Source organism: Phytophthora parasitica (genome assembly GCF_000247585.1).
Source record: "Phytophthora parasitica INRA-310 unplaced genomic scaffold supercont2.22, whole genome shotgun sequence".
NCBI lineage: Eukaryota > Oomycota > Peronosporomycetes > Peronosporales > Peronosporaceae > Phytophthora > Phytophthora nicotianae.
Genome location: NW_008649008.1, coordinates 449,387 through 464,463, shown reverse-complemented (window position 1 = coordinate 464,463; position 15,077 = coordinate 449,387). Strand labels below are relative to the sequence as shown.

The 15,077-nt window shown below is 47.6% G+C and overlaps 8 protein-coding genes across 8 annotated transcripts; 7 read left to right on the top strand and 1 right to left on the bottom strand.

Moving 5' to 3' along the window:
• Positions 1-1,415: 1,415 nt before the first annotated feature.
• Positions 1,416-1,878, top strand: PPTG_10586 (hypothetical protein; the record flags this gene model as incomplete). Its single annotated transcript, XM_008905965.1, has 2 exons — positions 1,416-1,504; positions 1,740-1,878. 2 exons carry the CDS (start codon positions 1,416-1,418, stop codon positions 1,876-1,878), a joined length of 228 nt encoding a protein of 75 aa, XP_008904213.1.
• Positions 1,879-2,351: 473 nt separating this feature from the next.
• PPTG_10585 (hypothetical protein) lies at positions 2,352-3,979 on the bottom strand. The gene is made up of 3 exons (XM_008905964.1): positions 3,353-3,979; positions 2,962-3,281; positions 2,352-2,896 (listed from the first exon to the last, which is right to left on the bottom strand). Exons 1-3 carry the CDS (start codon positions 3,378-3,380, stop codon positions 2,426-2,428), a joined length of 819 nt encoding a protein of 272 aa, XP_008904212.1. The 5' UTR covers positions 3,381-3,979; the 3' UTR covers positions 2,352-2,425.
• Positions 3,980-5,158: 1,179 nt separating this feature from the next.
• On the top strand, positions 5,159-5,797 carry PPTG_10584 (hypothetical protein; the record flags this gene model as incomplete). The annotated part of the gene is made up of 1 exon (XM_008905963.1): positions 5,159-5,797. One exon carries the CDS (start codon positions 5,159-5,161, stop codon positions 5,795-5,797), a length of 639 nt encoding a protein of 212 aa, XP_008904211.1.
• A 397-nt stretch (positions 5,798-6,194) lies between these two features.
• Positions 6,195-6,338, top strand: PPTG_22746 (hypothetical protein; the record flags this gene model as incomplete). Its single annotated transcript, XM_008905962.1, has 1 exon — positions 6,195-6,338. One exon carries the CDS (start codon positions 6,195-6,197, stop codon positions 6,336-6,338), a length of 144 nt encoding a protein of 47 aa, XP_008904210.1.
• A 380-nt stretch (positions 6,339-6,718) lies between these two features.
• PPTG_22745 (hypothetical protein) lies at positions 6,719-7,060 on the top strand (the record flags this gene model as incomplete). The annotated part of the gene is made up of 2 exons (XM_008905961.1): positions 6,719-6,905; positions 6,993-7,060. 2 exons carry the CDS (start codon positions 6,719-6,721, stop codon positions 7,058-7,060), a joined length of 255 nt encoding a protein of 84 aa, XP_008904209.1.
• A 2,495-nt stretch (positions 7,061-9,555) lies between these two features.
• Positions 9,556-10,148, top strand: PPTG_22744 (hypothetical protein; the record flags this gene model as incomplete). The annotated part of the gene is made up of 2 exons (XM_008905960.1): positions 9,556-9,802; positions 9,925-10,148. The coding sequence occupies 2 exons, from the start codon at positions 9,556-9,558 to the stop codon at positions 10,146-10,148; spliced, it is 471 nt and encodes a 156-aa protein (XP_008904208.1).
• A 1,671-nt stretch (positions 10,149-11,819) lies between these two features.
• On the top strand, positions 11,820-12,811 carry PPTG_22743 (hypothetical protein; the record flags this gene model as incomplete). Its single annotated transcript, XM_008905959.1, has 3 exons — positions 11,820-11,829; positions 12,241-12,375; positions 12,543-12,811. The coding sequence occupies 3 exons, from the start codon at positions 11,820-11,822 to the stop codon at positions 12,809-12,811; spliced, it is 414 nt and encodes a 137-aa protein (XP_008904207.1).
• Positions 12,812-13,875: 1,064 nt separating this feature from the next.
• On the top strand, positions 13,876-14,691 carry PPTG_10583 (hypothetical protein; the record flags this gene model as incomplete). The annotated part of the gene is made up of 1 exon (XM_008905958.1): positions 13,876-14,691. The coding sequence occupies one exon, from the start codon at positions 13,876-13,878 to the stop codon at positions 14,689-14,691; it is 816 nt and encodes a 271-aa protein (XP_008904206.1).
• Between the last annotated feature and the right edge of the window lie 386 nt (positions 14,692-15,077).

The following is a 15,077-nucleotide window of genomic DNA, read 5'->3' as shown; positions in this document are numbered from 1 at the left end:
TAGCCACCAAATTCTTTTCTCCATTTTTCGCCGATATTTCCAACCAAATCATATTTTGAAAGATGCAGAATCTTGGTCTGGAATCTTCCATCAAGCGCTCAGTTCTGGCTTTCCTCAGTGGCAACCCTTTGTTGCCGCGCCCCGAACTGGCCGGACTCAAATTATCTACATTTTACCTACTAGCAGTATGAACAGGAGCATGACGGATTGGGCACGGGTATGCACCTAAAATGCTATGCGCCCGTTAAGGAGGAAAGCGACGTGAAATGGCATATCCAAGGATCTGCGTGGATGTTAACGCATCGAATTAGTGTGACTTTGCGTTAGTAGTCGTTTTACTGCCTAGTACGTAAATCAATATAGCGCGTAGTACAAGAATATGAAAGCGAGATCTTATTCGGATCAATTAATGTAACAACAACAACAACAACAACGGGCAGGTGCATCAGATAGAACCCAGAAATTTATTTTCTTTCTAAGGCTCGTTCTCAACCGATGCGTTTTCTCGACGCATGCGTCGGAAGCACACATTTTGCGTTTTTATTGGCTTTGTGAGTGTACCAAGGACAGTACACTTTGGATGCATGCGTTGCTATGCGTTTTGCATTTTTGTCCAATTAATGCACTCTCTTAAGGATTTAGATATTTTAAGCAGTCCGCTCCTGATCGCTATGGGTCCAGTATCGACCCGGCCCCCTCATCCAGGTACTAGACCGTGCGCTCCAACAGCGCGCCGACAACGCCGGTGGAAGGCAGAAGACGAGTTATGTGGTCTTCTTGTCTGCTTGGTAATGTTCAAGCGCCTGCAGAATAAGAAGAAGGATCCTGTCGTTCGTGAAAGAGTTTCGTGGAGAATTCATGCTACAACGCTTATACAAGAGTCTGCCTTCCAGAGGTACTATCGAATGAGTATTGAGACATTCCAAGAACTACTTTATATTCTAGGGAAGTATCTAGTCGTCGACTACTACCAATCTGTGTGCAGGTCTCGCGGAGTTCCACCACTCACGCCAGCTGCAATGTTACAGTGTGCAGTATCATGGCTAGCAGGAGGAAGTTACCATCACATTCGTGTGATAACTGGTATCAGTACTGCCTCATTTTATCGTGTCGATTACAAAGTCATGTACGCGATTAACGATGCAGAGGAACTCGCACCTCAATTTCCAAAGACTTCCGATGAGTTGAAAGCGGCATCAGCCGCTTTTCAGGCTTGCAGTAATTATGGTGTTATCAGTGATTGCGTTGGAGTTATCGATGGATGGCTATGTCCAATTCGTGTGCCTCGTCAAGCTGAATGCGGACGAGTGCTATCGTTTTTTTCTGGACATTATCAGAAATATGGCTTAAATGTACAGGCCTGTGCTGATCATCTCTGCCGTTTTACGGCGTTTTCAGTCAATTCACCGGGTGGGATGAACGATTCGTACGCATTTCAGCGCTGGAAATTGAGCAAATTACTTAAAGAAATTCCAGGACCGTACTTCGTTATTGGGGACAACGCGTACGTACAGAGCCGAAGGGTCATGACACCATTCAACAAGGTACAACTGGATGACAGACCAAAACGAGATAGCTACAACTTTCACGTCAGCCAGCTGCGTATCAGGGTGGAAATGGCATTTGGTCTACTAGTGAACAGGTGGAGAATCTTGAAGCAACCGCTTCTCGTTCGGCTTCGACATTGCCGTATACTAATTTCGTCTTGTATAAGACTCCACAATTTTTGTATTACTCAGCGATGTCGGTCGACCCAGTCAGCCCCTGAACCCGTTTTGCGGTCAATTGTACGGGAGGTTCGCGCATGGAACCACGGAGGGACGCTTGACTACGACAGGTCTGAAGTTGAGCTCGACAATGGGAGATTCGTCGATTTAATGGACGAGAAAGTCTGTTCGCACCTTGTTGCCTGCATTGCAAGTCAGAATTTGCACCGACCTGAGCGGGTTAGATCGAGAAATCAGGCTCGAACGCAACCACAAGAGGTGATTGCTGCTAGATAAAGACGCAGGACCTGGAGACGCGTCTTTAGGTGTTTCCGCCCGTGAAACCGTCGTTACCGATGCGGATGAAGATATTCTCGAGTGGCACGTTATATAACACTCTTCCACCGTCGGTAATCTGCGCTATTGACCTGTATGGTGGTTAGTATTGCGCTGAAATTCAAGGTGGTCCGAAGACGCTCGTGATAGCTGTTGCAGTTTGACGACCTGGAAATCCTACAAGAAGCCGTGCAGCGCGGTGTAGCCTGGTAATATCGTTGGTCACCACGCCCAGTCGGAAAACATGGACCTCCCGAAGGTCGAAGAGGAGCAAGAGAAGTTCTGTTTGAGCAGAGGAGCTCGCCGAAGTAGTGAAACAATCGAAGCACAATTCAAGAAACTTTAGATTCATATCAAACCCAGCGGTAGCTACCCTATGTGAGCTAAAGGTTTTGTTCGCGTAAGGCGTCCATGATCATTTGACGCTCCTCAAGAAAAAAGTCCAAGTCAACTTGCAGCCGGAGTTTAATAGGACTTGCCGCAGAGCTCATCTCGCTTTCGATTGCGCTAATCCGCTTGCGGATATCATCGAGCATCTTGTAGTATTCAGCTCGCACTCGAGCAGTAGCTTCTTGATCCTGCTCTCGCGCGAGAGTGATCTCTGCCTCCCGTGCAGCTGCGATTCTACCAACAAGTGTCACCAGCACGTCATCCGTTGAATCGGAATGTGTTTTTGTTTTCTTTTTTAGAAGTTGCTTTGGTGAGCGTGTGAGCACCCGTTCGCTTCCTGCTGGAACCTCGCTTGCTTGGGTAGCACGTCGATGCTCGCGAGTCGGAGTAAACGAAGAAAGCGAGTCAAACTCGCCCTCCTCGTACATCCCACCTTTCACGCTGCTTAGAGCTTGTGGTCGTTCCTATAGGATGTATAAAATTCACTAATGTGAGTAATTTACAGTTTACCACACATAATTTGACATACCTTCAGCCAGTACCCTAGGTACAACACATCCAATTTGCCCTGCACGAACCGCTTGAACTCGTGATCGTGCGTCCCAGATAGACGGAAGTTCGCCTCACTTATACTGAAGAACGACGTCAGCTCCATCCACATCTCTTCCAATTTTGCTGGACTATGTGGCACAATGGTACTAGGGTCAATTCCGTCAGAATCAGCATCATATTCAATGAATCCTTTGAACTTATCGTCGTTAGGGCAATAAACAGTAGCCACATCGCGCCAAAATTGAGCTTTCAGCGAGTCCGTAACATCGTCCAAGTCAGCTCGATCGAAGTTCCTTCCTAATTTTCATAGGCGACACATTATAGTTACGTTAAATGAATAGAGCAGATGCTAGGTGTAGATTACTTACCGGTAACTTCAATGAGCCGCATGTACATGTTGTCAGACAACACAACAATAGCTAGACGAAGCAGTGCTTCGTACGGCGAGTCCCTCCTCCAGCCATTGTTGAAGCAGCTAAGGCCCCTTCGCCGCTGTTGATGAGTTCATCGTAGCGACGAAGACATAAAATCCGGTTCTCCTTGGCCGTTCGCGTGTTCAGTTTGATTTCACGAAGAGCACATTCCTTCCGAATGAGGTCCTACGTTTTCTTCTCGTACGGTTCCCAAGCAAAGTGCCCCTCAACCATGTAGCCACTACAGGCAGCATGAAAATCGGTAGCAGCGGTAGTAGCAGCTTGTGTAGCATTTCTCATCAGCCTCGATGACGAGTTAGCTACGATCCCACGGTCTAACATTGGAGGAGCATCAGTTGAAACAAAAGACTGGGGTGTGCCTTGAAAATCTTGATCAATAAGGAGAGGAGCCTGACACGAGGTAAGAAGTGGTGGTGGGGTGGCGGCAGCAGAGAGCTCAGGGGCTAATCGGCGAGCAACGGGGGCGTCAGGCTCCATCCTCCCACAAAGGTTTCCTCCTGCCTGTCGTTCGAACTGCGAACTTCGCAGTATCGTTCCAGTAGCATTATGCTGATTGGTTAGATAATATTTTCTTTTGACCAATAAAAACCTTTATCTTTTTCCTGTTTTCATTTTCAACCGAAGCGCTTGGGGGTAGGGTACGCATGGAACGCATGCGTCGAGAAAACGCATCGGTTGAGAACGGGCCTAAGTCAATGCAATCATGTATGATTTTCTCTCCGCTGCTCGATACCTCGTAAAAATCCTTGCGAATGTGGCATTATAAAAATGGATTCACTTGATATTTGTATTGCAAGAAACTGTGTGTAAAACACAACACACGGACACGGATTAATCCCGGTTGGACTGTACGTTACTTCGTACCGAAGTACTATCAGTATAATTCTCTTTATCTAGTTTGGAGATGAGTAGCGCCAAAAAAATTCAGGCGTCGCTCTGATACAACAGTTACATAAAATAATACGGTTCAAGTTGTATGTGTGACTTAGAATAATCATCTTTCTTAATATTGTGAATAAATGTATAGTTTTTTTTAAAGTTGAATCGCACCTCTATAAGTACTCTGGATGGATATAAGAATCCAGACAATAGCGCGCCGAATCTGCCGAAAAAATGGGATCCATGAACTCTCCGTCATACTTGGCCAAATCTGTGCTTCACTCGCCTTTTGTTTAGCCGGTTACGCAAATTCTCACCACTTAATGTTTTTCTGCCATGTGTGACCATGCATCTCCTTTTCTGTTTTATCAGGATTGCCCATCTTGGTTGTACTTAAGGATCCCATGAACTTTTCTCGTCGCTGGAAATTCATTTGAATACTGTGGACGAGTATTGTAGTTCCGTTGGAGCAACGGCCGAGACAAATTTAGGGCTGCCGCCATTCCCGTGAAGCAAGTTAGACCAAAAAACGGATACAATCAGAATTAATCCATATCTGGATAACACCGTGATGGCTTAGCGGTAGAAACAAAAATAGTTTGTGGACAGCGGAGGTAGTTCGGTTGTGGTAGGATAGGAGGGTGGAAACACGAAATTCATAATCGTTGCGTTTGTCAACAAGTTATAGTTTGTATAACACTCAATTCAATCTCAGTTCTCAAATTGCCTCTTAACAGAGACTCAAGGTCAAGCACTCCATTAAAGGCAAGACAATTTCGAAAATAGAGCCGAAGGCTTTGCAACAACCTTCGCGGCAACACTGTAACAACTCGACTAAGTGCGAATCGACTCGTTCAAAGCATGAGCTCTAAGAAAACTGCTCGCCAACCCGAGGACGAATCACCTAATCTAAGACCCTACCTATCTCCACGAATGAACTCCACTAATGAATCTCAAGTTCCTGGCACGGATAGCTATGCTGAGCCCGGGGCTATGCCCGATCAGCAGTACCAAGAAACGCGGACACCAGCGGCGAGTGCACAAGCTGGCCCTACGATGCCAGCGGGACCGCCACCACCTGTTCCTCAACCTGGTCCTACCCCGTCCGAGGCCACTGGCACGGCCCAGATGCTAGCTAGCCTAGTAAACATGCTTTACATGCGGCAGCAGGCCATGACTACCAGCCAGCAGCAGATGCACAATTTCATGGCGCAACAGGCACGATTCCAACAGGAGATGTACGAGATGCAGGCGCGAGCCAATCGTCAGAAGCAGAAGGCTAACCCGCCCAAGTTTTACGGGCATGCCGATGATGATCTGGAGCTGTGGCTCTTTCAAATCGAAGAGCACTTTGCTGCGTACACTCTTGAGATGGGCAGCAATGACTCACGATTTGTTGACATGGTCGTCCCATTTCTGGTCGTAGACGTCATGGCATGGTATCGCGAATTCAATCTTGCGATGGGCCCCAATCCCCGTACGTGGTCTTTGTTCAACTAGCAGGCAGATCCGTGCACGTTATCGCGACAGTGATTACAAGTTCAAGTTGTTGACGAAAATGCATGATTTGCAAGTGTCAAGTACGCAACAGGAGTACAGCACCAAGTTTATGCAGCTGCTGTCGGTGTCCTCCATAGCCATGTCTGAAGTGGTGAAACGCTGGTTTTACTAGCAGAATCTGCGGTCTGAAATTCCATCGTCTCGCAAAACTGTCCTGTCACGCTGAAAGACACTATCGAGCGTGCACAACGATTTGAGGATGCCCGGAATGTACCAAAGTTGAAAAGGGTACAACTGCAAGTTTGTAAATATACAAAGTCGCAAAAACCTGAGTCAACAAGGAAAAGAACGTAGCATCGAGCCAGGAAGTTCAAATTTGAAAACCCCGTCAAAATCGATGTCGAACTCCGGAGCTGGTTCAGTGGTGCCAACCTGTTTCAAGTGCAGCATCAAGGGTCATAAGTCGTCCAACTGTCCTGGCATGGACACTGGTGTGCCAAAACCTAGGACGCTCGGTGGGCTGGAGCCCCACCGAGAGTGACACTGTTACTGTCTGCCATACAGCAACAAAGCGTCGAGCCGTTGGCGGTCAAGGTACCGTCGACTACGAGAGCGACGACGTGTCCTCGACGCGCTAACAACCTTCCCAACGTGTCCATTTACACCAACGAGGCTTGGTTGCAGACCAGCCAGCTTTGATATTTATAGACAGCGGTGCACCTTTCAATGTAGTGTGTCCGCACTTTGCTAAACGTGCCGGTTTGACCGTTCAAGATTATGCCCGGCCTCTGACTATTTGCCTTGGTGGCGGGAATGTTGCTGTCATTCGATGGCTTTCTCTATTATCTTACCTGATTTTTCGACTTACTCTACTGGAGCTTTCGTGATGGATATTCCGAGTCATGTGAAATTATGCTAGGTATGCCATGGCTCGAGGAGGTGAACCCGATTATCGACTGGACAGCCAAGACGGTGCGTCCACGACCAGACGTTCAGCCCGCAGTACGTGGTGGTGGACGGCGATGCAGCCAGCCACGAAAGTCTCCTAGGCAGTGTGCTACTGCGCGTCTGCAAAATTACTTTACGCATGGCTATCATTCCGAAGAGGGTATAACTCGAGTTGTCCGACCCCGTCACGTTAGCAAGCTTCTGAAGGCGACTGACAATGAATTTTGCTTTTTTGTCAATACCCCAGAGGACCCCGAGATGACGCCCAAGGCGGCAGCAGCGTGGACGAAACTTGAGGGTACCTCTACTGGTTAAATTTCGCAACAGTGTTTTTCGTTCTGAGCTGCTTTCGATTCCTCCTACTCGGCAAAACAACATGGATGCCAGTATCGAAGTTTCTGACTCTACACCAGTTCACAGAAAGCAATTTCCATTCTCAAAGGAACAGTGAGCTGCCATCCTGAAATGGACTGAGGAAATGCTGAAGGCAAACCTCATCAGACCCTCCTCTTCACCCTATTGTGTGCCGACGTTCTGCGCGCCGAAGACCAACGGTGAATGGAGGATCTTGCATGACTTCAGAGGTCTCAACGCGAAAATTCGTGTTCCTGCGAATCCAATACCACAGAAGGACGAGATCCTCCGGGCAATGTCACATGGACGCATGTTTTCGGCATTGGATTTACTATGGGGCTTCTTTCAGGTGAAGCTTAAAGAAGATTCCATCCCTTACACAGCGTTCGCCACGCCGGATGGCCTCTATGAGTACTTAGTGACCCCTATGGGAATTTCTAGTAGCCCTTCCTGTTTCAACCGGCTCGTTCAATCCGTGTTTAAGGACTTTGACGACTTCTGCCGCACCTATTTCGCCGATCTGGTAGTATTCACCGAGTCCGACGACATAAATGAGCATTTGGACACTTCACGGAAGGTGCGAGTCGCTCTGCGGAGCAGCAACTGTATGTGAAGGTTGAAAAATGCGTCTTTTGCGCTCGTGAGATTCCGTGTCTCGGTCACTTGGTTGGAGTAGACGGCGTTCATATCGATCCTGCAAAAGCGACGGCCATTCGAGACTGGCCTTTGCCTACAACTAAGCGCGAAATGCAGTCCTTTACTAGTACGTGCGTCTCCGTTAGCAAGTTCTGCCCTGGTTTTGCTGAAACGTAGCTATATTGACCGAAACAGCCAAGGGCAAGCGTCCTAAGGACACGATTGTACTCACGGAGCAGCAAAAGACTGCATTTGTGACGCTTAAAGACAAGCTGTCATCAACGGCTACCTTGGCGCACGCCGACTTTGATAAACCGTTCCATGTCAGCGTCGATGCGTCGGATTTTGGTGTAGGGGGATATCTGTCTGTTTCAATATAGGGATAATGGTCAAGAGCGAACCATCGCGTATGGGGGGGGGGCTATTTCGTGCAGAACTAATATATCCTACACGCAAAAAAGAGCTACTTGCGGCTCTGCATGCGATGCGCGTGTGGAAAATATACTTGATCGACAAGCCATGTTTCCTAAATACTGATCACCGGACCATCGAGAGTGTTCTTCAGCAGTAGACGTGCTCCCAGCGGCTTGCCCGTTGGCTAAACGAGCTGGCGCTGTTTCAACCGCGGTTTAAATGGGTCGCCGGCAGCACAAATGTTCCCGCGGACGGCATTTCACGACGATCGGACTGTTCGATGGTACCAGTCGTGCGCTCAGTCTATCTGAGCTAATTCAGCAGCTTACCAGTCAAACCTCCAGTCCGGAGGAAGAAAGCCTTTTTGTACAACAGTCTTCACAAACAATCGACCTTCTCGCAATATGTCGAAGCAGCTACTCAAGCGACCCTGTTTCAGACCCATTATAAAGGATTTGGCTGAAGTCAATGATACCGGGTCGAGATGTCTTCGTCGTTTTACGATTGAAGATGGTTTAATCTACTTTCAAGTGCGTCCGGACACACCTCGCCGTTTGTGTTTTCCAGGCATGGCCGACTACGAAATTTAATTTTGTACGAGGAGCACGATGCTCCTGCGCGTGGACATCCTGGACAGGCCAAGACCCTCCTGTTACTTTTGGAAAAAATACTACTGGAGAAGGATGGCTACATCAGTACAGAAGTACGTGTCGTCTTGCGAACTTTGCCAGCGCAATAAATATGTGCGTGACAAGCCGGACGGTCTCCTTCACCCACTCGAGATTCCTCGGCTGACATTAGCATAGACTTCATGACTCAGTTACCCCTTACTACCTCCGGGCACGACGCTGCCATTGTGATTGTGGATCGCCTTACTAAGCGTGGCCACTTTATTCCCACACGTATGGATGCCACTGCTGCTGATACGGCAACATTATTTTGCAATTTTTACCAACGCTTGCATGAAGTGCCAAGAACTATCGTCTCTGACCGCGATACCAAGCTTACATCCAAGCTCTGGAATCAGCTAATGCATCTTCAAGGGACCTGATTGCACTAAGTACTGCATTTCGCCCATTTACTGATGGCCAATCGGAAGTCACGATTAAATTCGTGAACGAGTATATCCGCCATTTCATCTCGCCTCACCAAGACGACTGGGACTCGCTCCTACCTCTAGGTGAGCTTGCCTACAACTCCCGTGTGCATAGTACCACGGGAAAGTCTCCTTTCGCTGCCGACTTAGGTTATCAGCCGCGTGCAGTGACAGATCAAGCCATCACCACATCCCGCCAGACGCGTGCAACACGGTTCATTACGCACCAACAAGCAATTTTAGCAGAGGCACAATCGACAATTTCTGGGACGTCGGCTCGGACGGCTACCAAGTTGGCAAGTTCAAGACAATGGCCAAGGAGAAGGGCATGCGCGTGAGAGATGCCCTACTAGACATGGTCAAAGACAAGAAGTGCGGGTTCACGCGTATGGATGTGGACCCCCAGCCGATTCCCTCGGACGGAAATGCCAAATGGCGGAGCAATAGAGATGGTGGGTTCGGTCACTTGGGCCCATGCGAAGTTTACATCGACGACAACATGGTGGCCCGAGGTGACAATTGCGAAACAGACTTCCCCGGTGGCGACGACAAATCAAGTAAGCCATCGATCATTCCGGTCGACTATTAGTCGTGTAACGGCAAGTGCACGCTGACCCTGTACTGGCTCGCTTTTGAAGGGCGAATTGGCAGGCGTACATCAACTGTATCCCATTACAAGGTAGCAGCTCAAAGACGCAAACTAAGCCATCGGCTGGATCAGCTGGCGGGGAGGAACTACCTACTGAGGGCTCTAAGAACGAAGAGAATCCCCCGCCGGCTAATACCCAACCAAAACAAGAATCCTCGAATAGTGAGACGACCCCAGAAGCCGCGCCTGAAGCGCAGAGTATCAAGTGCAAGGCTCCGGCCCGTCGTCTTCGGGAAAAGATTTCAACTGTCTAGCTTATTTTGGACGACAATCGTGTACATTCACGAAATGCCGTAGATTGTATTGATGATGTCAAGTAAAACATGTCGTTCACTGGAGTAAGGGGGGGGGTAACTTTTTTCTTAAATTTTATCTTCATTCAGTGAAGATAACTAAACCGGTGTACCAATGCGTTTGAGACCGCGGTGTAGGGTAAGCAGAGACACAAGCTCTCTACGTTTATCGAGCAGTTCTCCAAAAAAAAATATTTTGAGCAGATACAGATTAAGACAAATGAAATAGGGATTTGCGTTCGGCTTTACGAATAACATACATTTGACAGTCTGCGTATGTGAAAAATGACAGTAACGTTTGCAATAATTTGGTAAGCTACATGTTCGGATGTCATGCAGACTCGGAAAGACGATCTCTCAGTGCATTTAGGGAAATATCCGTGTCAATCAGCTCAACGTCGGGCGAATACCACGATATAATTGCTATAAATAAAGACGACATTTGTGCTTGAATAGAGAGCCCTATCCGGGATAGTAACGGAGTTCTACCCTTTAATTATTAGTGTCTACACTCAAATATATATATATATATATATATCCCCATTCTCTATTTGTTGGCCTCGTTATAGACACTATCCTTCTTAAATATTTTTGTTATCCGTGAAGGTAGACCAATCCGGAGGATACTACAATTAAGTACCCGTTAGCTTTATTCGCAACTTTTGTGTAACACTTGTAGTTTATCCGATATTTGGAATACCCATCGGGGTTGACAAACATTCATCAATCGCCATTGCGAGCAGATATATTCACGTTGAGCCGGGTGACGTTGGCAACACGTCACTGGCTGTTTCTGTAAATGGGGAATACCTTATATTTGTCGACGACTCTATCTCGTGTTCATGTTTGATGCGGTGCACATGTATCTACCGATCAGATTGTTTACTGGTCCGTTGCATGTTTTGGACAAGTTAGAGCTACTTTCTATTTGAAACAAAACACTTGTAACCTGCTGAAAAAATGGATGTACACATTCGTTTTTGAGCTCTTGCAGTATTCGTAAACTACGCAGATACAGTAAGCAGATGCTGCGGCTGCGAACCAAGTGCAGGGGATGCACCGACGCCACAGCGTACGTCATGGGTAAGCTTCACAAGCGGGGCTATTTATGCAGGTTTTGGCCGAGATGAAGCATTGACAGCCTCGCTTCGCTCGCGAAATGTTGATTCCGTTTAGGCTGAATGACTAGTTTCTTAGACAGCTGTTACTCTCTCGCTTCGCTCGCCGGGGAATGCTCAAAATTTAAATATTTCTTGTTGTATTGAGATAATAATCCCCCATACCAAGTACAATATCTACTTTGAGTGCATATGTTTTTTTGTTTCTATTCTAATTAAGAGTGAACTATCGCGATGGGGGCTACTTCAGCTTCTATTTGTTGTGATTGCACTTTGCTGTCTACTTGACTGAATACCTACTGCTGCCTGTATACATTGTACGCGTGTGCCGTACGTGTGCCATGTGGAATAATTGAAATAGGGCAAATGCTGCATCCTCATTGGAACATATGGGTTGAAGTTTGCATACCGAGAAGGTTCTGCGTTGATAGCCATGTGCATAGACGTGGTCATCTCCCTGTTGCAAGATATTCTCTCTGTTGCAGGTTACATATCTGTATGTGAAGGGGGATGCATGGAGGGAGGTAGGTACTACGAAAGCTGCATGTGTAGGATGAAACAAGCAAGACTAGGATTATTAACCCATATGATCTCCCTTTCAAATTTCCATTCATCTACTCTCATCGATATCAAGCCTCGTTCGCATCGTCCTATACTCTCAATCGGTTAGGAGTCCATGCTACGCTGACACTATCGACAAGCTCGTGGATGGCAACTACTTCCACTTGGAGTTCAACATGAGTGTGAAACTCGCCTGAAAGGGTCTGCTCCAGCAGATTATCAAGTGTGAGTTTGACCAAGTGAGCGACCGCTCCACGGCGGAATGAAAGAAAACTATCTGAAGGCCATGTTGTGATCGCCGGAGGCGTGAGTCTCGCACATCAAGTCTGTATTCGTGGATCGCTGACGGCCGCTGAAACGTGGACCTTATCTAGGAGCACTTCAACAAAAGACGGTCAAGAACTGGTTCCCCGTCGCCAAAACGCTACACAGCTTCAAGATAGAGATCGGTACGAAGTTTGATTTTGTGGACACGTTAAAGGAGCTGGTCCTGCAGATGTATTCAATCGGTGAGTCTCTGGACGAGACTCGGCAGCTCGTGCTACTACTCGGAAGTCTAACTGACGGGTACCGTATTAGGCGAGAGTGTTGGAAAACGCGCCTAACGTAACGCTCCCCTACGTGATCCAAGCACTCCCTGGTGTTAAAGCCTCGGCTGAATCGTCATCGACTCAAGAGAGGGCGTTCGCTACGAAAAGGAAGAACTTCAGAATCAAACGTCGCTTCAATGGCAAGTGCTTCTACTGCAAGAAGTCAGTGCACAAAGTGTTCGAGTGGCGCAAGAAGAAAGCGCACGATAGATGTGGCCATGTGGCGCAAGCTCAAGCGTCAGACATTGCGTTCACGACTGAAAGTGCGATGACCAAATTAGCATGGCACGTCAATTCTAGTGCAAGTTCGCACATAACCAGCGTCTGGGACAAGTTCGTGTCCATGAAGGACTGAAGACGCCAATCCACATCACGATTGCGGATGGTACGAAGATCGGCGCAGTTGCAACGGGCACCGTTGGGTTGAAGTTGATAGACGGAACGTCTGTCACATTGTCGGATGTCCTGTACATCCCTGAATTTGAAGGAAACTTTGGTGTCGAAGCTGGCCGAGAAGACGTCGTCGCGCAGTTCAGCTAGGCCAGGTGTGTCTTTGCTATGGCGACGCAACGGTCATGGAGGAGGAGCGCTATGGGAAAAACTACAAGCTGAAGTCAGTACGGGACGAGATCGTTGGAGTTTGCTACTTGACCGGGCGCATTCTTCGAGCCTCACTACCCCACGGTCCCACTGTAGGAAGCGGCAAGTATTGTGCCTTTCTGCCAAAACGCCCTCAGTTTTATGGTCCTACGTAGGAGGGTGGCCCTTACGGAAGACCTCCTATCTGATCGGGTGCTTCCGACTAAAATTTAGCCTAACCCTTTGACGAAAAAAAAGACGATGCCAATCGAAGAAATATTTGACCAGATTTAACAAAATTTCTTCAAAATATTAGTATGCATTCTGGGCAACTGGTTTGCGTGCGCCTGATGAGCCCGTCAGCTAACAGGTGGCGTGAGTTCAATTCCCATGTCTGTAGGGAGCTCGATGCTTGAGGTAAGTGTCGTGTGCAAGTCCTTCGTCGGATCGTTGACATAACCAAGTGTTTGGGTCGGCACGCCACATCCCTTCGGGGATGAGTCTCATTGGACCAGTCGGGATAGGATTTCCGGGAATAATTGCACCATCTGGAGGTTCTGTCCAATCGGCGTTCGGCGGACGGCAGATGGGATAATTCCCTGGGCACAAACGTTCTCGATTGACTAAATCCCTACTTTATTGCAAATATACAGATCATGGTTTTAATACAAATTTTAAGATAGATTAACAAAACCGAAACAGATTGTGTCCACATCTTATGACATTTGGCAAAATTCCATCCCGTTTCGACATGATCTCCTAAATTTTGTCGATCTCTACCGTGAGTCTTCTCCCACGCCCTGGCATCTTTTGGCTTAAAGGCTCACTTTTAGTTTTACAATGTCGCTGCCACTACCAGCAATTCTTACCTGCCGCCTTACCATCAAGAACGACGATCCTCTGACTTCGTGCCGAAACAAGACCGAGCCCATCGACTTCTCCTTTCAGATTGGCCGTAGCTTTAGGCTATTCAAGGCTCAAGTAGCAACCGAATTCACCCGTCGTCTGCCAAACGATTGGCAGGATGACTTCAGCGTCTATCTCAAGCCCACCAAGCACGCTCCACAACGTGAATTTCTCGAGTTGGACGAGGAAAATTTCTCCAGCCGCGTCGCCAGATCTTGGGAATTAGCTCGCCTTCGCCTACACGGTCAGTCTGATTTTGTTTTAATGATTTTTGTTTATGTTCCAAGAGCACCAGAACCAAGAGCCAACACTATTCGTAGAGCAACCGAGAATCGAATCCAAGAGCAAGTTCCTCGTGTAGCAGCTATGCTAGCTGAGCGCAATATTTCGAGTGGGCCGGCCTCACAGCTGTACATGGCAACAATGCAAGCTCGACTTCCAGCTGATGCTCCACTACAAGTTCCTGATAACACAACATTTCGACAACTTCGGAACATTGATCAGCTTTCGCAGGAAATGGAGACACATCAAAATACAACTCAAGCAACCGCTGACATGAATTTCAGAATGCTCAGGATCAAAATTCAAGGTGCATTGATCCAAGTGCAAGTTCATGTTGGGGATCTCCAGGAAATTCTCGGTTTACCGGCCTACAGCCTTCGTCCTCCGTTCCGTGACCCGGTAGATTTTGAGACTCCCGCTCCTGCAGAGGACATGGATGATGTCGATCATCTTAACGATCATCTCTAAGGAGCGTAGTAGAGGTAGAGAACGATGCTTTCAGTACGAATACATGAATTTCATTAAAACTCACTGATTTTTATACTGAGTTTGTTCCCATCGTACCCACAGTGGCCGTACAAATTTTGCCCAACTTCCTCAGACTGTCTAGTGCAAAAATACAGCGCGACATTGAGGACCGCAAGAGGATTTTCACGGAACGCCATATTTGCGTGGCGTCGGATCCATCGTTTTAGAAGAGAAAATCCGACTGTTATAGGATTCAAGTCAGGTGAATACGGCGGCAGAAAAAATAATAGTGCACCAGTACCGTGAATAAGTTCGTAAAATTCTTCGTACATGTGAATTTTGGCGTTGTCCAAAATGACAATTGATCTTGGTAAAGGCCACGGATT

Excerpts from the sequence above, each read along its gene's own strand:
- PPTG_10585 (XM_008905964.1), bottom strand. The coding sequence starts at position 3,380 with ATGTACATGCGGCTCATTGAAGTTACCG. Across the intron at positions 3,282-3,352 it reads GCGGCTCATTGAAGTTACCG|GAAGGAACTTCGATCGAGCT; the intron begins GTAAGTAATCTA and ends TATGAAAATTAG. Across the intron at positions 2,897-2,961 it reads ACCTAGGGTACTGGCTGAAG|GAACGACCACAAGCTCTAAG; the intron begins GTATGTCAAATT and ends TACATCCTATAG.